This window comes from Myodes glareolus, chromosome 4 (genome assembly GCF_982192425.1).
Source record: "Myodes glareolus chromosome 4, mMyoGla1.1, whole genome shotgun sequence".
NCBI classification, from domain to species: Eukaryota; Metazoa; Chordata; class Mammalia; order Rodentia; family Cricetidae; genus Myodes; species Myodes glareolus.
In genome coordinates this window covers 33,016,770-33,040,912 of record NC_142029.1, presented here as the reverse complement: position 1 = coordinate 33,040,912, position 24,143 = coordinate 33,016,770, and the positions used below count along the sequence as shown (strand labels likewise).

General features: G+C 41.2%; 1 protein-coding gene across 4 annotated transcripts in view; it reads right to left on the bottom strand.

Annotated features, from left to right (window-relative positions):
* Wdr72 (WD repeat domain 72) overlaps positions 1-24,143 on the bottom strand; it is a 185,623-nt gene that overhangs the window by 105,451 nt on the left and 56,029 nt on the right. For all 4 annotated transcript variants that reach the window (XM_085689386.2, XM_048424310.3, XM_087905376.1 and 1 more), the window contains one exon: positions 14,692-14,894. In XM_085689386.2, the coding sequence (XP_085545512.2) occupies positions 14,692-14,894 (203 nt within the window). The remainder of the gene's footprint in view (positions 1-14,691; positions 14,895-24,143) is intronic.

Here is a 24,143-nt window from a genome sequence, read left to right as displayed (position 1 = left end):
CACCCGCATCAGGCAGCACACAACTACTTATCACTCCAATTCTGTAACATGAAGGGATGGAGGGCCGGCTTATTGGGGTTTCTGTCCTGCCCAGTACCCCATAGCCGGCAAGCCCCAAAGAAAATCACACAAAGATCTCCATAAGTTATAAAACTGATTGGCCCATTAGCTCAGGCTACTTATAAGCTCTTGTAGCTTATATTAACCCATTATTCTTATCTATGTTAGTCACGTGGCTCAGTACCTTTCACAGCAGGGCAGGTCACATGTTGCTTCTTTGGTGAGTCTGGGCTGGACTGCGAGGAATGGGTTTCCTTCTTCCCAGAACACTCCTGTTTTCATCACCCCGCCTCTACTTCCTGTCTGGTTGACCCGCCTATACTTCCTGCCTGGCCAATCAGCATATGTCTCCATGTGGCCACCAGATATTCTGACCATTTCAACTCAATAAAAAGCTGGCTAAACTGAAATCAGTACAGTAAGAATCATCGACTAAAGCAATATGTAGCAGAAACAAAAGTACATGAAGTGTTTAAGGACAGAAGTCCTTTTAAAAAGATTCTATAGGTGATAGAGAGATTGCTCAATGGTTAGGAAATTTTTTTTGCTTTTGCAGAGGACCCAGGTTCAGTTCCTAGCACCTACATGGCAGCTCACAACTGTCTATAACTCTAGTTCCCAGGGACCAGATACCCTCTTCTGGCTTCTGATGGCACTGCACACACATGGTGCACAGACAGACACACATGCAGGCAAACACTCACACACATAAAGTTAAGGGGGGAAGGAGATCCTGTAGAAACACCTCAATTACCTAGTAACTGCCTTTTTGTAGCCTGTAAGTTTAAGCAGAGAGGAAATGACAAGAAAACCCAGCCTCCACATGCAGCACATTGTACCTATTTAGAACCCGACTGAAGGGTCAGAACCATTATCTGATGTTCAAATCATCGTTGCCTCCTCTTGTAAATAAAGTTTTACTAAAACACAGCACTGTTCCTTCACACAGAAGTCATCTACTGCTGGTTTTTGCATTACAGATGCAGAATTGGGAGGCTGCCACAGAGACAAGCCAATCCACAAAGGCAAGAGCACTTAGGATCTCACTAGGGAAAATGTTTTCTAATCTCTGGCTTATCCTACATGAACAGGGGTTTTATTTGAATGTACCCACCAATATTTTGCTTTGTTTTCTAACAAAGCCACATTAACAAGGTAAAGTAAGAAGTGAAGCCCCACTGATCTGGGTGAGAGGTATGTGTTCATGACTATGGTCTTACGTCTATGCCTATGCTAGGAATAATATTTTCCTCCACAGATAAAAGTTGCCTTTAGAAGTCTAAATTCTAGAACTCTTACCACTCAATAACAAAATTCTGAAAAATCAGACTCAAAACAGACCAAGGAATTTGATAGACATGTCTCCAAAGAGGATAGATCAGTAGCCAAGGAAATAAACACAAATCATCATAAAAATGAAAACCAAAAGAACAAAGACATCACATCTCATCCTATGGAGATGTCATAAAACTAAAACAAAAGACATCAAATATCAGTGAGGATGTGGGGAAACGAATTCTGTAATGCAAAGTCAAATGAAAACAATACCCAGGTTCATCTGATACTGGACCACTGAGGTGGACCAGCAGATAAAGGCACTTATTACCAAACAACGGATGACCTCAAGTGGACACCTGGCATCAACAAGGTAGAAGGAGACAACCAGCTCTCACAAGTTGTCTTCTGATCTCCAGACATGCGTTATGGCACACACACACACACACACACACACACACACACACACACACACACAGGAAATAAAGGAAAACTAGGATTATCACATGACTTAGGAATTCCACTGCTAGATACTGACCACAAGAATAAAATTAAGATTTCAAAGGGGTGGGAATGCCCAGTGCAGTGTTATTCACAGTAACAGAGATGAGAAAACTATGTCCACTGGTAAATGAATGGATGGATGGAGAGATCTTAAGTAGCTGTGATAAAATATTATTCAGCTCTAGAAGGAAATTCTTCACCAGATAACAAAACAAAGAAACAAAACAAAATCAAAATAAAAAACCCAAAACAAAGGCCCTGTGGACATGATGGTGAATATAATAAAAGAAAATAGACAATCACAGAAAGAACACTGTGTGGTCTACTTAAGGAAGCCATAATAGTCACTGTCACTGAGTCCAGGAGTGAAAACATAACAGGAGCTGGTGGGGTAACTTCTTAGTCAACGAACAGAAAAGTTTCAGTTTGGCAAACAGAGCAAGCCCTAGAATCTGCTGCAAAGCATTTTGTCTGGATAGCACTGCTCAGTAGTAACTCGTAATGAGTACAGTGAAACAGCCCAGCCCAGATTCTAATCCTCTCTATATTCCTGAAGAAAGCTCAGTTACTTTCCATCTTCCCTTGCTACACATACTATCTCCGGCTGCATTAACATCTTACTAACACTCTCCTTAGGATCCACACTTACATTCTGATCTTTTAGACTTGTTCCCCACACAAACACTATGTCTCCATTAAGATTTATGACTGTCATGACCCATGCTCTATATAGCAGAGGCCGCTCCATGGCACAGGTTGCCTCCAGTAGCACTTCATATATGGTTCTAACATCCATATGCATCATTGCATGCCTCTAGCCAGCCTCATACTAACCACTCAATTCCCTGGTCCTCTGGAAGAGTAGCCACTACTCTCAACCACTGAATCATCTCTTCTGACCCCGGCCTTTTCTTTTTAAATTACAACCCATCTTTTCTCCCTGCACAGGGAAGCTGCCTGAGTCCTGGCTCTTGCTGAAATTCCTAGTGTCTGGGGGTTTAGGGCACACAGTAGGTGGTCAATGAGTATCTACAGAATAAATTTTCTGCCTTACTTACCTCACTACAGAAATATATACAACATACACACCACAGAACTTAAGGTCTACTTGGGAAAGTGGTATAAATATTTACAAATAATTATGCAACATATTGGTACTTCAAAGGTGAGCTGGCATGTGCTTGTTAGCCATGTAGAATTTAAGTAGGCAAAGGGGAATTTGAGTAGGCAGGGGGGCATCTGAAGTATATGGCCTCCGTTAGGAAGAGGCATGGAAGACCTGGAGTCGACGGTGCCAGCCTGTGGAAGAACATTAGCCTATTGAAAACTACTGAGCAGCCTCATCATCCGGATCTCACTCAGGTATTAAGAGTCAATGAAGAAGAGGAAATCCTTTAAGGCCTGCAGTCCCCTGAGACTGTGAACTTATCCCACCCAAAGAGAAACCTGCAAGCCTTTAAAGCTGTATGCACCGGAGTGTCGTCCGCTCTCCCTCCTGTCCTCTGATGAGAGAGCGGCACAGCAGTCTCCAAATCAACTACCAAAATCAGGAAGCTGCTGCTTGGGGCTTCCAGACTTAACTTGAGTTCCCGCATTTGGGAAATGAAGCCTAAGTAAACCTCTTTCATATTTATCATACATCCATTCCTAAGCGTTATTGCAAACCTGTTGATTAGATGGCCGATAGCTTTGGGGGTTTTATATTAAGGGGTGGGCTTGAAAAGTAATTATCCCAGGGAAGAAGACGACGCATGATATACAATATAATCCTCGGGCTATGTCTGAGTGATTATTTTAGATAACTCTGTGTCTAGGAGAAATGAGCCTGAGATTGACAGACAGGTAAATGGAGGGGATGCCAGAAACTTCACTGGTGAACAAAGCCATTTTAACCGTGTCACCTTTTGTCTAAGAAAACCGCTGCTTGTGTCTCACCTAAAGTGAGACATTGGTTCTCTGTGTGCCAAATACCCTAGATTTCATTATCATTATTGAATAAGCTTACTAAGTTTATTAAGCCAGCAGATGAAGGCAGTTGCTCCTATTATACTTCATGGTGTTACCCATCTATTATGGTCCTTTTAGATACAGATATAAACTCAGTGCCCAGTCCTTTCTAATTTACTCATAAGAAAAGGATAGGTGGATTTTAATTATTGTGTTTTACAAAGCTGGCACAGGATGTACACCTCTGATTGTAGGATTGGGGAGGCAGAAACAAGAGGAGAGCAGTAAGTTCAAAGCCATCCTGGTCTGTGTGATGAGTTTCAGGGTAGCCAGCCCTACTGAGTGAGACCCTGTCTAAAGGGAAAACTCTGGTTACAAATAGAATTATGATAATCTAGAGTAATGCAATGCTTTAAAACACAAAAATCTAGTCCCAGAATTAAAGGATGCAGAATATGAAGGCAACACAGAATGTGTCCAGCGGTAGGGCCAGTGCGCAGCTAACTGGAAGGGCTGTACACTATCTGAGCGCTCACTGTGGCTGCTCCTCACGTTTGGTCTCTGGTCCTAACTGCTCTCTTCTAAACAGAAGGGGAGATTAGATAAGCAAAACTAGTGGTAATGAATGAAATTTATCCTAAACACATGGAAGACTAGATATTTCTGCTACTATCATGGCAACTCTATCCTTGAACATGCCAGAAATTAAGGCAATATGCGTTCGAAGGATTATTTAAGATAATCTTTAGTTTATACAAAAATCAAAAGCACAAAGAGATAAAACAGTCTATGGGGCCTTAAAGACAGTTTTAAAAATCATCCATAAACTTGACTTTAACAGTAGGTGAGTAGGTTGAAGAAAAAGTAGGTCTTTTGTAGGGGCATTTCAATTGTATTTTAATAACTAAAGATTGCCTAAGGTCTGAAAAGCAAAACAGTCAGCCACTGGGCAGTCTTACAGACCAGGTAATGGTAACACACACCTTTTACAGTAGCTACACTAGTTTGCCACAGAAGCCGGGCAATGCATGCCTTTAATCCCAGCCCTAGAGAGGATTATAAAACAGGAGGAGACAGCTCTCAAACATAGTCTCATTCTGAGATTCCTGAAGGCAGGACCGCCATTTCTGACTAAAGTCAAGGTAAGAGCCAGTAACTGGCTGGTATGCTTTTCAGATCTTCAGGATGAACCCCAGTTTCTCGCTCTAAGTTTTTATTAACCATGCTTCAGTCTTTAGTGATTAAAAACGATTATCTGACAAACCCATAATACATAAATTTAATGGACAATCTAAATTCAAATGAGCATTAAGTTTGGGCACTTGTATTACCCGTGGAGTAATAATCTCATTTAAATCTCTGGATGACCTCATAGGAAGTCAGGGCCTGTGCTCTTCTCTCTGTATTCCAGACATAGCCACATGTTCAATGCCAGACTGTGGGGCTTGCAAAAAAAGAGCTCGGTCGAGGAGTTAGAAAAAAGGAAAACAAAAGATTTGCTACCAAGCATGAAGCGGAAATGGTGGAGTTTTGTATGGTGACCAGAGACATCTAAGGAGGTAGGGAGGAAAAGAATAGAGGGTGAACAGGGCTTTGTGTTTCATAAGCTTTGGGAAGGACTTCAGAAAAAGTGTGTCTAAGACAATGGCGGGGGGTGGGGACACCACCATCAACAAAAACCATACAGTGTTCAGATCTGTTTGTGTATAAAATTATGTACACCGGAAAAGAAAGTCCCTGTTGTCCATACGGCATCCTGGGAGCATTTAATATCTGTGAGGAATAATGAGAGTTGAAGGAAAAGGTTCTTCGGGCTATTTACGTTTAGGATGGAGATGGCTACCTAGCTTCGAGCTGTCACTTCAGAGAACTGAAGGCTCTTCCGGGATGCCACTGTGAACACTCAGTCCTGAACACTCAGTTGGGAATGCTGGCAGTTTCCTGATGAGACACAGTCGGATTCTGCATCAATAAACAAAGCAAAGGGCTTAATACATTTTGTTTTAATAGTTCAGAGGAAATATTCCATAAGAATAAATGCTTTTGTCCAGAGAACTGCTTCCTGTAACATGTTTGCATTTTCCGCTCCTAGAGACAACATCGGCATACGTCACTGATGCCAGCACTGCTCTGTTCTGTTTCCCTAAATGGGCTCGGAGGGCGTGCTCAGTCAACAAGGGACAGGGCCAGCTTTCAATAAAAGAGATCTCGTTCTCCTTTCCTTTCCTGGTCTAAATCCTTTGGGTTAACCCAACATCTGAATTTCTATAAATGTTACTTCTTATTCTTGAAGCTAGCATTTAGTATGCCAGTAATAAATAAAATACCCCTCTTTGTATGTTATTTTTATTATTAGCACACTGGAGATTAGTGTGCTATCATCCACATAGAGAATGATTTCACATCATTACAAAGATAATGATTTTACCTCACTCTTGCTATATACACTAGTATGTATCATTATGAAGTATACGCTAATGTGTATCGTTACAAAGATAATGATTTCAAGAAACTTCGCCGCCAGAAACAAGTTGTGTAAATGGGACAGATCTGACCTCGGGGGTGGCGGCACAGGGGGAGGTGGTGTTGAAGGATTTCTACTTTAGCAGAAATCAGTTCTCCATGAAGCTGAATAGCAGATAAAACTTGGAAAGCCATGTTTTGTTTTTCTTAGTGTGTGTGTGTGTGGGGGGGTGTTGTTGTTGTTCTTTTGTTTGGTTTATTTGGTTTTGTTTCTAAGAGAAAACAATTTAGAACTGAAAATAAAAGGAAAAAAAGAAACTAAGAAATTAGGGAAAGAAATGTTCCTAAGCTGTCATGACATGGCAGCATGACCATGTGCTCTATGTATACATGTAGCACGCATGTGCTCTAAGAGACTATCAAGTTATTCATGTCAGTAAAATCAAGTTTTAAGACATATGTAGTAAATCTCACTAATGATGTTTCTCGATTAAGATGGACACAACATGAGATGCCTGATTCACTTAACTCTTCTTGATATTTCTGAATTGATCCTCCTCCCCGCAACACACACACACACACACACACACACACACACACACACACACACAAGTTAGCTGGTAACTCCAGAGAGAATTTAGTTACGGAGTATTTTTAAAACCCCAGAGCTTCACATCCCCAACAAGACTGATGGGATACAGTGTGGGGAAGGGTCCTGAAGTAGAGCCAGGCTCCAGGGAGCACTGAGAGGTAGTATAGACATTTATTCATCGAAAAATCTTCCAAGAGAATTAACAAAAGAGATAACATTCGCAGAAATCAAAGCTGAGCAAAGCCCTTCTCTGGGAGAAATCACGATTGCCTATCAGCAATTATAAAAACAATAACGTTGACCTTGAGTCTGCCTTAAAGGTCTTCGTTCACAATTGAACCGTCAGCTTTATGAATTTTCAGTTGCTGTTGCAGCCAAAGATTCAGTCAGTGCAGAGTTGGCCAGTGACAAGACCACAGCTGTTTCAACCGACCCCAGTGAAAAGGCATTTGAGAAAGGATGCGTCACACTGGCATTTTCTATGTTAAAAATGACAGCTCCTCCAGATTCACTCAACACGCTTTAGATGAAGACCTACGACATCTCAGGGAAATACCAATAAAAATCCAAAGTCACACACAGTCAAAGAAAGAAATAATTTAAACAAATTATATCTGCAATCCTGGGAGATCAATAGTCAGCTAAAGGTTTTCATAACTTGAAATGTTTTATGTTTCAAGATTTTACCTTAAGACATTTTCTTTTCTCTCATCTCGCGATTGCAATTTTGTTTTCTCTGCTGTATGTTAAACATAACGTCTGGTAATAAGAGAGATACCCGTTCAAAAAGGAAATAATAGAGAGACCCAATCAAAGAGGGAGAGAAGGAAAGGAATCCTAGTGTGGAGTTATCAGATTTAAGAGATTCAGCAGCTATTACTGCCCGTCAGGTATCATAGCAACCTTGTACGATTCAAAAAAAAAAAAAAAAGTACTAGAAAAGTCCCTAAACCTAGTCCCCAAACCTGCAAGGCTGCTTTGGGAACATAATGCTGTCAGCAGCCACAAAAGATTCTGCCATCCATATTTTAAGAAATAAAAATAAAAACTACACACAGAGAGAACGGAGGGAAGGTGGAAGACACATTGACAAGCGAATATCGAGAAGTCATTGGCCTGACTCTGGAACGTCACCCCAAATTCCATCTGCTTTTCCATTAATTCTTTTCTACAGAGGACAGAGACTCCAAGCTCAACTGCCCGAGAACTGTGACTGAACAGGAAGGAACCAGGACGTGGAAATCGTCTCCTAAAACACTACTTTGGTACTGTCTGTGGCAAGTCTTAACTGGAAACTCAAAGTGGATTGCATTTAAAACAATATTTAAGCTTCCACTTCTCCACCCTCAATAGCCGTTGATAGGTCCACGGAAGAGAAAAGAACAGCTTCCTAGAAGCAAGAAGCCGATATTGATTTTTTTTTTTTTCAGCAGCGAGTCTCCCGTTCTGTGTGGCTGCTGTCAAAGGCAATCTCTAACAGCTGGAGTCAAATTGTACTATTTAGAGAAAGAGCCCTTGTCAAGTGGACCGTAAGTCCCCCAACAATACGCTATTCAAATGGCACTTTGCCACACAAATTGCTGGCGGGCTGAGTAACCCGTGGCAGTGACTGAGGCCAGTATCAAAGTTTCATTTTGATGAGAGGTTTTACGCTCACACATTAAGCAAGTTTTTTTTGAAGACCTATGAGGCTATCTATCCGGGGCCTCGGAATGCTGCAAACAATTAAAATCTGTTTAAATGCATCAAGGGAACTTGACAACATTAATATGGATCTGGTGTTAACTGCATTTGTCACAGGGGGAGGAGCAGTGCCCTTCTGGGGCTGGCAACCCCCCTCCCCCGGCACGTGCAGCACAAAGCTGGGCCCTGGCCAGCCGTTCACCATGAAATAGGCGCTTTTTCCTTTTGTAACTCCGATTTACATGGCTGACGAATGTTTAGATTTGAGCGAGGCTTTGAAGTCCTCTGAGGAAATGCAGGGTGGCTCCTGTGCAGGAGCCCGGCAGCTGGAGTTACTTCACCATGCGTATTCTTTCTGTGGGACTGGACCTCCTGAGGGAGTTTTGAAACAAAGCTATGATTGACTGTACTAGTTTTTCTCGTGATTGAGGCAACTTTCTGAATTAAAAAAAAAAAGTCTAAATTCATGTTACTAAATGAAAGATAGGATTTTTTCCCACACAGAAGTTATTTTTGAAAGCATTATCCATTAAGGAAGCCTTTATTCACCTTACAGAGCCTCTGAGAAATGGTTCCCTTCTGTCAAAACTACCCCTTGCTGCATGTATCGTTCAAAACGCAAACTGCCATGCCCATACTGCTACTACCAGAGGTTTTCCTGTACTGCCTGAGGGGCGGCGGCGGTGCTATCCTTCAGTCACTGTGTTCTAAATAAGGATTAAGTAAAGTTAAATAGTTAAAACAAAAATTTTCACACTGAACTTATAGAGCTGAGTGTTTTCAGCCTTTAATGAAAATGACTTTTCTTGTAAAAATTATGCAAAATTATTTATACTTTGATCACTTATCAAAAGGAATGCCACCCAGATGCCCTGCCAATCAAAGAGGTGGAAAGAATCATTCTACATGGGAAATTTATCTATTTAGATTCTAGTATACGTGTACACATAGAGTATTTGTGATTATGTATACACGTGTATGTGCAGTATCTGAGGATGCCAGAGAGGCCAGGGATGACCAGAGCCTGAGTTGTGAGCTGTCTGGCTTGGCTGCTGGGAACCACACTGAGGTCCTCTGAAAGATCAGCAAGCACTCTAAACCGCTGAGCCATCTCTCCAGCCCTTTATTCTCAAATAACTCAATTATCTTTAAACACATGCTACTTACTCTTTTCTACTGCAATGCAGTATCAATAACTGAATATTTAAATGAAATGGTGTTAAACTACATGTAATATTGTCTCGGTGAGCTTTAATTTAATATTTTAATGTGAATCTACAGGTGAGACTTTCAAGTATCATTACTCTGTGCTGTTTTGGTTATTTTGTGTGTCATGAAACAAAACAGAAAACAAAAAGCAAAAAACAAAAGTAGATTTTGGTTTGGAGTGTGTGTGTGTGTGTGTGCGCGCGCACACACACACACACACACACACACACACTTGATTGCACCCAGAAATCTTAATTTGCTGGGTGTTTTGTGGTTGTTTTTATCTGTTAGTTTGCTTGTTTTAGAAAGAGTGGTGCTCCCCAGCACATACAAGTACTAGTCTCTACACAGTAACAGAATTTAATGTATTGGCACAAACTATTCCAGTATACATTCCATCATATAGACACATATATACAAATATATACAAAAGTATATGAAATTAAGATAAATGACTTAATTAAAATTTCAGAGATGGATAAAAAAAGAATTACAGATTCTTTATCGAGGTCCTCCTGATACTTCTACACATTCCACGGCAAAGAGAACTTCTAGACCATAGATCAGCAAACAACAGCCAGTATATTACACCTGGGCCACAGCCTGTTGCTGTAAGGTAAAGTCTCTCTGGATACCCCATGGTTACCCCAGTGCTCAACATCAGAGCTGAGTAGGCAATGACCTGAGCTGTGACCCTAAAACAGTCACTCCCTGATTACACCAAAGGACTCACATAACCCTTTTCATGGTCACCATTGTCTTCAGTAAATAAAATGCAGATCATACTTATGGTTTTATATCACCCACTAGTCATTTTAAAACAACATAAATAGAAAGTGAGTAAAGGTGGTCTAAATAATTTTTATTTAATCTCAAATATTTGAAATGAATGTGTTTAATATTTTGTCCTGGTATTATTTCAAACACCAACTAGTGCTGTCCTGCGTTCATTTTAATGTCCCTACATTAGACATGACAGCTCTAAGCTAGCAAGCAAGCAGGGAGCTGGTAAGGGAGACAAATTCTGCTCGGTTCAGCAGAGTCCTTCTCAGATAGATACTGTGAATGCATAAGTCGTGGCAATTAAAATAATCCTGGTTATCCCTTTACCCATCTTGTAGATAAGAAGCACAGTAAAGAACTGAAGGCACACACACACGCACACGCATACACAATGAAAATGAGTCAACTAACCAATGAGCAAAATGGGACTTTTCTCTTTAAAATACAGTGTAGCAGCAAAGATCCCTGTCATGTAGCAATGATTTTAGCCCAGTTGTTAAATCCCTACCTCAAAGCTAAATTTCTCCCACTGCTATTTAAATAGATTCTCTCCTGCTTTATTCTCTGTCCAATCTAAGGAAAGTCAACACACAGTATTGTACCCCATAAATCCTTTAAGACCCTGACTCTCCTCCTCTGGTCCCAAAGATCTTTCTTTGTAGAGCAGCAGTGATCCAACTCCTCCAGAAATTCAAAGTGCATATATTTTAAAAATGATTTTTACGACATTGTCTGTTCTCTTCATAATCTGGCCTTCATGTATATGCACTTTCCAAATACATGAAGAAAAACTGAACAGAACATTCTAGAAACATCCAAATTTGGCCAACTTTGAGTTCTAAATGCTTTCTTTCTCTTTAAATTGTCTTGTCCATTGCTGGCCACAAACACAAAGCCATCTTAGGTGGTCTAAAGTGCATAGGCTTCTTGTCCCCCATTTTCCTCACCTACAGAATGTATGTGATTCACACACTCTTTGAAAATTATTTTCTTAAGAAACTCATGAAGCATTCACTATATTAACAGCAAATCACGTATGGGCTGGGAAGATGACTCAGGCTCTCACAAATGTGAAAAGCTAATTTTGAGTCCCCAGAATTCATAGAAAAGCTGAGCACAGTATCCACACATTGGTGGTCACTGTACTCCTATGGTGAGAGTAAAGGAGGAGAATCCTAGAAGCTTGCAAGACATCCGCCCTGGGTGGCATCCATGACAGCAAACAACAAAATGACCTCATGGCAAGCAATATGGGTGGCAAGGACCAGCACCTGAAGCTGCTCTCTGACCTCTACATGGGTGCCAGGACATGTATGCCCACACTCTCACATACATATCACATGCACAGAAACATAGATTAATAACACCACCAGTTTACCTTTGAAATCTCATACTTTAAAATGAAACAATCTCACTAGCAAGTGGTAGTGTGTGCCTTTAATCCCAATACTAGGAAGGCAGAGGCAGGCGGATCTCTGTGAGTTTAAGGCCAGCCTGGTCTATGGAGTGAGATCTAGAACAGCTGGAGCTACATAGAGAAACCCTGTCTTGGAAAACAAAACAAACAAATTAACGAACAAACAAACAAATAACAAATAAATAGTAAAAATATGACAATCTCAGCACACTGGCTCTAAGAAAATCCTAAAGTAATAATGAATGGAGGATAATGAGGATATCTCATATATAACTGGAAGCAGAAGAGAGAAGCACAAATGCAAATACCCACAGCCACCCCAAAGCTGGTGACTACAGGAACATGGAGAGGGACAGATGTGACTCCCCTGTCTTCTTTACTTCTCTACTACAAAGAGCAAAGGCTGAAAATTGTAGCCTGCTCAGGTAAAGGGCAACAACTAGAAAATAGAGTGGAAATCAGTCTAGAAGAAGGAAGACAAGACCAGGGCATTTTATTACTTCTTGAAGTCAAGAAAGAAACAAAATTATAGAGAGAAAATGAAATGTGTATACATTGTTACCACTACCGAAAGGATAGCTCAGAGCAGTGGCAAAAAACAGCAGTCAGTTTACCTTTTGGGAATCCAAGCAGAAAAACCTAGTGAAAATGATTTTTTTTTCCCTACAGACCTTACACCTCCAACTCTGAAACACACAGATCAACAGACACCTAGCTCTTGCCTGCCATTCTAGAAGAATCCCTACTCCACTATTTGTACACTTATTGTACAAACTGGTGCATTTCTTTATGACACTCTCAGACCCAGGGATCTAGCACATGGTCCTCTCCAGCACATTCCTGCTCCACTATGACAGATGACAAGGAAGCTGCACAGGCATGGGAAAGCATAGCTGGGCTCCGTAACTGAACCCGTTGATCCAATTGTGCACAGGATTCAAAAAAACAATTGTCATAACTATATAAGTTTTATATCCTTAAAAACAGCCTGTTTTCATGTTAGAAATGCTAAGAATTAGGTCTGGAAAGATGGCTCAGTGGTTAAGAGCACTGGCTGTTCTTTCAGAGGATCTGAGTTCGGTTCCCAGGACCCACATGGTAGCTCACAACTGCCTGTAACTCCAGTTCCAGGGAATCTGATGCCCTCTTCTGGACTCCATAAGCACAGCCTATACACCATGTCCATGCATGTAGGCCAAAATTAATAAGTAAATACAAAGTGCAGATCGGATGACCTCAAAATAATGAAAAAGTACAGAAAATAAACTGCGGCTATCCACTAGTTTAGAACCCGAAGAAGGAGAGCATAAACTGAAGCAGGCTGTGCAGGATTCAGGGGATTTTCACTCTAGTCTAATCATGACCTGGGGAGATAGTGGCCTGACTTTCAGAACCCAGTGGACCACTACCCTGAGACTGACGTAACGAGGACCACGGGGCTCTGTATGAAGATCTGTGATGTGCAGTCACCCAGCGTAGAGACGGGACGATCCGCCAGTGTGATCCCAGCACTGTTACTTGCGCACTGTCCGTCGTGCAAACGCCCTTCAAGTGACACATGCACTGTTAGGTGTTCGGTTGGCATCTGAGATCTCAAAATGAGTGCTGGACTCAGATAAGATTCACATCAGGTCCCTAAACCTGGAAGGCGGTGTGGAAGTTCAGAGGTGTGGCTTGGCTTCCATTGCTTTGACGAATGACAAGACATCTTTTGTTTCTAAGACAAATGTGCACACAAGATAAAAATGGGATCAAAGCTAAGTCTTCATCAAAAGCAATGAAATAACCGGAAATGGGAAGAATGTCCAAATCCTAATTTAGAAACTTCCCTTCTCACATGTCCATACAGTTAATTTTGATCTTATTTATTTTATTCCGATTATTTTCAATTATGTGTAAGAGTGTATGAGTTTGCAACATGGCTCTATACACATGTGAGAGCAGATACCCAAGAAAGACAAGGATCTCATACCCCGGAAGCTGTAGGTAGCTACACACAGCTGTGAGGCCCATATGGCTGGGGAGACCTAAACTTTGATCCCTTAGAAGAGCAGCAAGTGCTCTTGACCATGGAGCAATCTCTCTAGCCCCTACTTCTGGTTTTCTAAAATCCGTTAGGTTCAGACATGTTATTGAAAATTTATATACAAATTATTCATTAATAAGAAAATAATTTATAGCAGCAAAAGAGCAATAAAATACAAACTTTATAGTAGCCCTTAAAATTTCAGAAATGTATTAGGTAATATTATGGAGAAGATATTTACATGAAAACAAGACTAGGGACATTCATACCAATGGCACCGGTAAAGATGCTAACAAGATAGCATGAAGGATAAAAAATGGAAAATAATACCTGAAAGAAACTAGATTAAATCACTATCACATGTCTAGAAAAAAATATTAAAGTTAGTTTAATAACAAGCAGCAAGTCAGAGTAAAAGATACTAAATGTATTCAACCAAAGAATTAAAATGGATCCAAACTACAGAATATAATCACCACCATTGAAAAACACTTATAATTTGAGTTGATGGATCAGTAACTTAATTTTTGATATGTTGGAAACTCTATGGTCACAAATGTCATTGTGAGGATGTCATTCACTTTGGAGTTAAATTTTCCCCATCCTGTTCCACCCAACATTACTGAACCAATGTCATCATCTGCTTCTTTGCTCTTGTACCGACAGGTTAGGGCCATGTTGCATCTAACCCCGGTTGCTATGTCTTGTAGAGCACTGGAGATGTGGACTCACCTTACATGAAGACTCCAGCTGCAGACCAGGGCAGGGCACTAGCCCAGACTGGTGGGAACTGGAGGATCTCTGCTCTGCACCTTTGTGCTTGTGTGTCTCGGAGGCCACTGACAGTGCGGGCTCAGCTCTGACAAGCGGCACGTTGTCACCACGGTTAAGAATAATCCTTGCTCTTTCTCCTGTTTCATGCCTTTCCAAAGTGCCTAGAAAACAAAATTCAAGATGCAAAACAAAGGTAAGGAAAATATCTACCAGAGTAGAATAAAGAGACCTTAAAGGATGTTTTTGTAGAAGGACCTTGGTTCTTTAAGCTGTCACTCCTGCCTTCTGACAACAGAAAGAGCCAGTCTGCGAACTTTGCCTGGATGGTTTGAATTTTGTCATCAACTATGAAGCAGTGGACTTGAAAGTGTACCCCATCCTAAAAGTCTTTTTATCCACTGGAACCAACAGTCCAAGGGTCTCCATGACTAATACCCATCTTACTATCCCGTATGAAAATAAGCAATAAGGAATAATTATGGAATATTTTTGTGCTGTCTCCTAGGGTCCCTGCTCACAAACAACAGACACTCTGGAGTTCTCATCTTGGGTTCCCAGGTTTGCAATGTTTCAGCTGGTAATGTGTAACTTACTTAAATAATTAGCGTTGTTAAAGACACTGAAGCTTAGGGTGCATCTGCCCTCACTCAAAGCTCCCCAGCTTTTGCTGTTGTTTTTATTGCTGGAGTTTGTTACCGTCAGAGCCTTTCTTTTTCTTATTTCTTATGTTATTAGAACTGGAATTAATCTCCTCTGCCCTCTGACATCCTTCCAGCTGCAGGAGTGGTGCTGACAACTCTAATTTAAAGATAAAAAGAACAAAAGTATAGGGCTGGAGAGATGGCTCATCAGTTAAGAGGACTGGCTGCTCTTGTAGAAAGAAGACTGTCTGGGTTCTGAGTCATATAGTGGCTCAAAAATACCTGTAACTCTAGCTCCAGGGGATACAATATCTTCTTCTGACATTTGTGGGCACTGCACTCATGTGGAATACGTTCATATATAGACACACACACACATACATACATACATACATGTAAATAATAAAAATAAATTTTTTAAATGAAAGAGCAAGTATAAAATTTACCAGAGTTGACCTGAGGTGTTGCCCTGTGCTTACCAAACAAGTATAAGGACTCCAGTTCAGATCCATACTACTCAGGTAAATGCCTGGTAGGCAAGGTAGTGTACCTGGAATTCCAGCATGCAGGAAATAACACAGGGAGTTCCTTGCCTAGTTTAGCCCACGTGGTGAGCTCTGGGTAAAGTGAGAGACCCTGGCTCAATAAATAAAGAATCGAACAAACAGAGAAGACACTAGACATGATCTTTTGACCTCCAAACGTATGTACATAAAAGTGTGCCCATACCGAGAAAATACACATATGCATAAAATATACACAGACTCATTATAATGCACACACACATACACACACACATACACACATACAAACATAACAATCAGAAGACTGGAGAGCTTAGTAGCAAGGTACTGCCCAGCTATAAGGACCTCAGTTTAGAACCCAGCACCCAAAAGTCCCTATAACCATAGCACTATGGGAGGCAGAGATAGAAGACGGAAACCACCCTGGCCAAAACCCATGAGCTCCAAGTTAATGGGGAGCCCCTGCCTCAAAAAAATGTGCAGAGGAACAGAGGAAGACCCCTGACACTATCTTTGGTTTCTAAACCCATGCACAGGTAGACACATATGTATGCACACTACACTCACATACACACACACATGCACATAAAAAGGAAACATCAGAAAACAATTGACAAATAGTCAACTGGTTTTGCAAATGCAATGTCATGCATTCACTGAGCAAATTAAATCTTGGTGTCTGTTTTTATCCTCTGTGAGCTCATTTGTATTATTAATCTTATATTATGTATAATGTATACCCAACTGAATAAAAATGATAAGAAATTGAATAATTAATACCACATTACAGATTTAACTTCATACTATTTCTTTCCCACCAATGGGGAAAAGTTGTAGTATGTGTTAAAGATAATTAATTCTCACTGATAATATTTTAAAAAAGATCAAATACATTGATTATCATGGGGAAGTGTTAGTAAAAATTATAGATCACTCTGTCTTCTGATAAGAAGCTAGGTGTGCAAACCGTATGACAACTACTCAGCCTGTCTCAGGCTTCTCCTCCCTCCCCTGCCAACTCCATCACCATTAGCTGGTATTCAGCACTTTAAACCGGTACTGGCCATCATTCTGTTACAGCAACAGGCAGAATTTTGGTCTCAGGAACTCTTGACAATGTTTTCCCATTGTAATCATTTTAAATTTGCAAGAAAACATCCTGAATATCAACTTCTAAATATAACTTTCCAACCTCTCTTCTTCCATGACTATTGAGACGCTGTCAACAAAGAAAGCCGGCAGCAACATCAAGAAAATCTTTTCCCTCAAGAATGACAGTAAGAAAAGTTTATCAGATCAATGACTTCAGCTCATCTTCCCAGAAAACGACTGCATTCCAGAATTTACAACCATCGGATTCGTTGTCTTTCTGAGAAACCTCTCTTTAAACTTGATAGCAACATGGGTAGTCTGCTCATGAGTCTTGTGGCTACACGATGTGCTATTTGGAAAATATTTTTAAGTCTCTCTAGGCTATCTGGATCTAACTCTGTACTCCTGGGCTCAGCCTCTCAAGTGGTTGAGAAAATGGGTGTGTGCTACCCTGCTTGGCTTTTGATAATCCTCGAGAAATAATTTATTGGGCTTTCATCACATAGTTTTATTTCATCCTGAACTAGGTACAGCCATCTCTTGAACTGTCCAGACATAGCCACAGCTGCCCCACTTAAGTGTATGGCTGTCATCTCCTGCTTTTGCACAGATATCTAATCTGTTTCATCTACTGTACCATCCAATGTGACCTGTTTGCAACATATACTAAGCAAAAATGGTCCAACTTCAAAGTCTCACGGCATCGCAGGAGCAAGAGACATTGAAGACTAATTTACTGTAGTATGTAAAATACAAATATTCTATTCTAGCCCTAAGTAAATATCTCCCAACCAAATAAAACACTCGGTATTCGGTTTTGCTGATAATAAATCTTTACATAGGAGCTAATTCTTTATTGTAAAGTTTCTTATCAAATTATCATTCTTCTTTCTCCTGATTAATAAGCCCTTTTAAATCACTTCCCAGCAGAATCCATGGAATTTACAACACTCAAGCACATTTATTTTTATATTGTTGCAGGTATCTAGATAAAAGAGAATATCCATAAGGAAGACTATAGGTGTGTTCTTGTGTGAATTCATCCCCTGGGAAGTGTAAACAAATCTACCCGCTGCATCCTCCCCAGTGACAAACCAAAGTATCATTCCACCAAAGTTCCCCTAGGGACACCAGTGAGTTTATTGTGCCTACAGACAGAGCATATTGAGAGTTGTGGGGAAAGAGCTAAGTGTGGATGACTTTGGCAGATGCACTTGAAGATCTGCACCCAGCATGGAGGGTGGCTTCCCCATGGCCCACAGTCCTCCTCAGTTAACTTTCCCAGGCCTCTGTACTCTAGTGCCTAACCTAGACTCAAGGCTGGAAGCAATTAGAGCTGAGTTGTGTACAACTGCCTGCGAAGTATGGATAGAAATTCAGTTGCTGGTCCAACAGTTCCGCCTCCCAAACCCCTCCTTCTGTGAAGGGATATGAACAGCAGCCCACAACCCCGACCATGCTAGATGCTCTCAGGAAGACAAAGCCAACCTCAGGAAGAGGGGCACTGCTCCCCAGGGAGGACGATGATCTACAACAGCTGTAACATCCCTAAGTGCTGCCTAATAGCAGAAACTCAAGGTTACAAATCGCTTAATTCAACCCCTACTTCAAGAGAACTGCTTTTCCATGTAAACCCAATGATAACCCAAACTGGTTTCCACTCCATTCCACGAAGAGTGTGAAGGATACACTCTTCCCTGAATCGTTACGAACACAACAGGAAATGCGCAGAGCTGCACTTGATTAAACTTATGCTATCTGCTACCGTCTCTTCTTTGCAAGTAGGTGTGTGAAAAATACCATGAACTCTATATGGTGTAAAGAATTGAGGCTAACCTGGGCTACACAGTGAATTACAAAGCAGCCTTAAATACAGAGATAAACTTTGTGCCATAAAACAACTCAAAACTTCTTCATATAAATGCTTTTAAGATATTTTCCAGTAAATATCATGCATTATTACTTTATATTTTATCGTTACAAGTTTTTGACATACTGTTGTTTCAACTTAAACTGTTCTCTGTAACTCATGACATTAATAGGTATTAGGTTTTGGATTTTCAGATTAAGGATGTTCAAATGATACAGCAACATGAAAGATTTTGCTCCTCAGAATTTGGGGCACAATATCCTCAGTCTGTGGTATACAAGAGAGAAACCATGAGAAAAGAGCACTTAGGACAATGAATGCCCAGAAAGGGCAAAATATTTTGTAAGGGATTCAGTACTGTATTTTCTTCCAAGAAGTCAGTGCACGGGAAGCAAAGGATCAGCCAAGATATCCAAAGACCTTGGTTCCTCTTGTAGGAACCCCTACACCCATTCAGATACTGTTAGCATTCAGATGTGCTGCTTTCACTACTGACTCCACATGCCAAGTGATAACAGCCCTAATCAACATTTTTTTTAAAAGCCAGAGCTTCCTTTACGACCACGGGTGCCTGCTGTGTCCAGCTGATACACCCGCTCCTGATCCTCTGAGTCTGAGGGCAGGACCAGATCACTGGGACAGAGAACGCTTCAGCTCCAGGCTGTGTGTGTTCAAGTCCTCAAACACTGGCTACATGGTGTACCCATGGCCTTTGCGTTGATGAGATAGAACAGTAGAACTAAGGCAACTTAAGGAGAAAGAGTTTGTTTGAGCTTTCATTTCCAGTTAGATAGTAGTCCATGTTGATAGAGCAGAGTGAGGTGAATAGAGCAGCAAGCCAAGAGGTCGTGGTTTGAAACAAAAGCCTTAAGCAGCTGGGCGGTGGTGGCACATGCCTTTAATTCCAGCCCTTGGGAGGCAGAGGCAGGCATATCTCTGTGAATTTGATGCCAGCCTGGTCTACAACAGCTAGTTCCAGAACTGGCTCCAAAGCAATATAGGAAAACCCTGTCTCGAAAAACAAAAACAAAAAAACAAAACAAACAAAAGCCTTAAGAAGAGCCAGAGTCCTTCGAATGGCAGAATGCTTCAACGCCTAAGAGCCTGCACCCAGTGAGGTACTTCCTACAGCAAGGTCACACTACCCAAACCTTTTCAAATAGCATCATCAATGAGGACCAAGTGTTTAAAGGCATGAACCTATGAAGGATATTTACATTCAAGCCAGCACACATAGTATTGTAGATTCTTGAGCCTCGTTTTCTTCAATTGTATCATAGGATAATAATTTCTCACCTTACAGGGTTATTAAGCAGCTGATATGGTATCTAGCATTTGACACGTGTTTTTGACAATTGAGGCAAGAGAGGACTTGCCTCATTTACAAAGTTCACACCTAAAAACCACACAACTAACAAAAAAATCACAAAAACATCTCACAATGTTAAGTTCACCTACAATTCTGTGTTGGACTACATTCGTTGCTACCCTGGGCCAGAAACAGGAGTGGGCCCTGGGTCTGACATCATGGTTTTATAATTTCTAGCACATAGTGAACATGTCCCTTATGTCATGTGACAGAAGCATATACTCAGCTAATTGGGAGCTGAGCAACAAGCAACCTTTTCTGATTGTTCTGGAATGTTTCTGACACTCAGGCTGAGCAAATCAGTTGTTCGGGGGTCACATTGTTCTCCATCCAGAAATGACCTCCTCAGAAGGCCTTGTCTCTCCAGTTATAGACATTCTAACTCATAGCACATGGTCTGTTTGGCTTTTCTTAAGTACAGATTTTTTTTTTAAAATATAGCTTAGTATAGACTTGAACTCACTCTGTGTCCAAGGATGGCTTTGAACTCCTGGTCCTTGTACATCTAATTCTCAAGTGCTATGACTATAGGCTTGCAGTGTACCATTATGTCGTGCTAGGGAGAGAATGAATCCAGGGCTCTTTATAAACTAGGCAAGAATTCTTAGCAACATATCCTCCGTCCTGTGGCTTGCTTTTTAAATCCTCCTCAGACATCAGAGTAGGGTCCAGCATAAATGACAGACTGGGTATTAATTTCTCTTTAATGGCTTGTATGTCAGCAGCAACCCAGGCTATAAGGGATTTTCTACTTGGGATTGAATCCAGCCCCTTGAACTACAGGTTCCATTCTCAGCATAGTCCCACCCAGCCCCAAACTTTTCCCTTTCTTCTTCCATCAGATTCCATGTAAATACAGCCTTACCTTGCAGACTTTAGCTTTAGGTATGGCTTGCAGTCCCTGATGCTCTGCTAGGTCTTCCGAAAGCAGCTTTCTCCCCTACCTTCCCTCGTTTTTCAATGGCAGCATCCTCAGGGCACTTACATTTCTAACTGGTACATTACAGCCCCTTGCTTCCTCACCAGATTGCAGGCCCTGGCTGGGGAGTATGAGCGACATCCTCGGAGTATGGAGCATAGACTAAAAGAAATGCTCACTGAATGGATAAAGTTTACTCTTTTGATGCAGGCAGAGCAAGAGCGAGAGCACATTAGTGATGGCTGATTCTCCTGTACAGGCATTAACACCCACTGTGCTCATTATAAACCTATACCTAGGCCTTAGGGGAGACAGCGACTCTATAAGGTGATTTCCAGACCCCAAGCCAGATGCCTGGCAGAGCTCACAGATATGCTGCCAGGTTACCCCCAGCAGCCCAAGACTCGGGAATAGGAAACCAGAAGTCAGTCTCCGAACACCTGAATTCTTGTTAACTTGACCTGTGGATTAGCCAACCCAGCTTTTCCATGGGCCATAGAGTTGGATATATTAGTCCAAGGGAATAAAGTAAGAAACTTGCTGAGAGGCAAGGATGGAGGAAAAGGGAAGAGAAGAGAAGAGAAGAGAAGAGAAGAGAAGAGAAGAGAAGAGAAGAGAAGAGAAGAGAAGAGAAGAAAGAGAAGAGAAGAGAAGAGAAGAGAGGAAGAGAGAGAGCGAGAGAGTGGAGAAGGTTAGTGGAGAATTGAAAGGCTTTCCACGTTCTAGTTATTTCTAATCTCATCCTAAGGACCAGTGCCCCTGATATGAGACCTGAGAGGCACACCCTTCCACATTTATGGCAAATCCCTCCTTCTGTGAACACCACCTCTACATAACTCTTGCTCTCTTCCTAATGGGTTCTGACATAAAGAGGTTCACAGATAAGTCTATGATGGACCTGGCCAGGTTGAAGGTCAGCCATTTGCATACACAGCCTAGGAATTTACAAGTAGAGACCAGGACAGACAGACAGAAACTTAAACAGTCATGAAATGAGCTGGGTTAAATTCCAGTGACAGATGTCCACCTAAGGGAACAAGGAGTGGTTTTAAAGCCAGTACAGACCTCTGAGTCTTTCTGCATAGAAAGGGAGGATTATATTTTATATCCTGCGTATAAAAGATGATTGTCACCTGGACTTTCCTGAAGTAGTGTGTTGCTAAACTACAAGCACAAACGAAGAGACTGGGGTTGTCAGTACTGATAGGGAACCTACTGTACTTCTTTCTGCTGGCTTCATTTTTGAGTAGGAAAAATGATCTCCATGTCGTGTATTGGAGAGTTGACTTGGAATGTTAGACTTTCTTTGAGCAAGACAGACAGGCCACAGAAAAGGGGATACTTGACTGAGGCCCAAGAGCAAGATACCAGTGTAGTACTCCTATCTACAGACAGATTGGGAAGGCGCTGCAGTGCCTGACACCGGAAGTCCCTTCCCAAGAGCTGGAAGTTCTCACCATTTGGCTTCCCTGGTAATTTCCACCAAATTTAAAACATCTGGTATTCTAGTAAATATATTCTGAAATATCACTGACATTTGCTTTCTAATCTCATAACCTACTATCAACAAATATATTGCATCAAATTATCCACCTATATAAACAAATTTGAGACAGCAGTGGCTTCCTGAGAGAAACACTAAAGAAATAAAATTGTTACAGGAGCACAAATTCTCAGAGCCACCAGAAACTCAGACTTGTAAGCCACCACGCTTCATAAAACAGAAGATGCATTCAGTTAAATCTTGTACTCCTAGCATTGTTAAAACATAAAACATGAGCTGAATGTATTAAAATGAAACCTGATGTTATGATTAATAACAGGCATATGTCTGCATGAACAGAGTTTGACGTTAAGAACGTGAAAGTTTGCGTAATAGAGCGAGGACTTGTCTCCACCAGTAGGATCTCCTCGGCCGAATCTGAAGAGCTGTGGGACAGTGTTTAGGAAGGATCATATTTCAAAGTGACCATACTGGAAATAGAATAGGTTTAAAAAGTAGTTTCATGATCCGAATTGGTAGCCACACTCATACAATCAGATTTCAGTCAAATAGACGGGCTGCCAGAAGTAATCAAATTCCTCTGTGTGGAGGAAGCTGACCATTGGCTGTGCTGTGAGATTTCTCACTTATCTGCAGTTGCACATGAAACTCAGAGACTTGCTCACAAGGGTGTATGGAGATTGACCCAGCGGCTCTTCCTAATAAAAGCATTTCACAGTGACTGCGTCTTACCCTGGAAAATAGGAAACTGATGTGAGTTTGACCAAGGGGAGGCCCTGAAGGCATGGGATTTAGATTTAGCTAACTAGAAAGAAATGGAAACTTGGGGAAGAAGAATGGCTCTGAAAATATTAAGCCAGGCATAGAGGCACTTTCTTCATCCCTAACTATCGCAGGATGGGATAAATCCGTCTGTAAAACAGATCTTCAGCGAAGTCATTTCACACTACACAAAGGCCTGAGTATGTTAACAAACTCAGAACTGGCTTCCCACCAACCTTCTTTACCTCAAGGGTATAGAATACATTTTTTAAAGGCCTCTGACCTCTGTGACCTGAAGCCCAGCTCAGCCACAGCCTCCAGAACCTTCACAGAAATCCTGGTATTTACCGGAGGGACACACTCAACCCCCACATCTAATTCTGACCTCCAGAAAAATGCAATAAGGGGCTTAGAAGGGGTGAAAGAATAAAAGGGCTGAGATAAATAGAGATTTCAAGTTGCCGACATGTGTCCAAAATATAAATAAAATACTAACTTTAAGTAAATTTCAACCCAGATTTTTCTTGTTATTTTCTTATTATATGATCCCTCTTCTTAAACATGTGTTAGCAACATTACCTATGACTAAATTTAAATGTTCAGCTTCATTCTGGAATTAAGTGAGCTAATTCATGAGGATGTGCACGGAAAAGATAAGTTTTGCTTTACTGTAAGAAAGTATGCTTAAATTGAAAGCCACCTATCTTATGCATAGAATGAAGATCAACC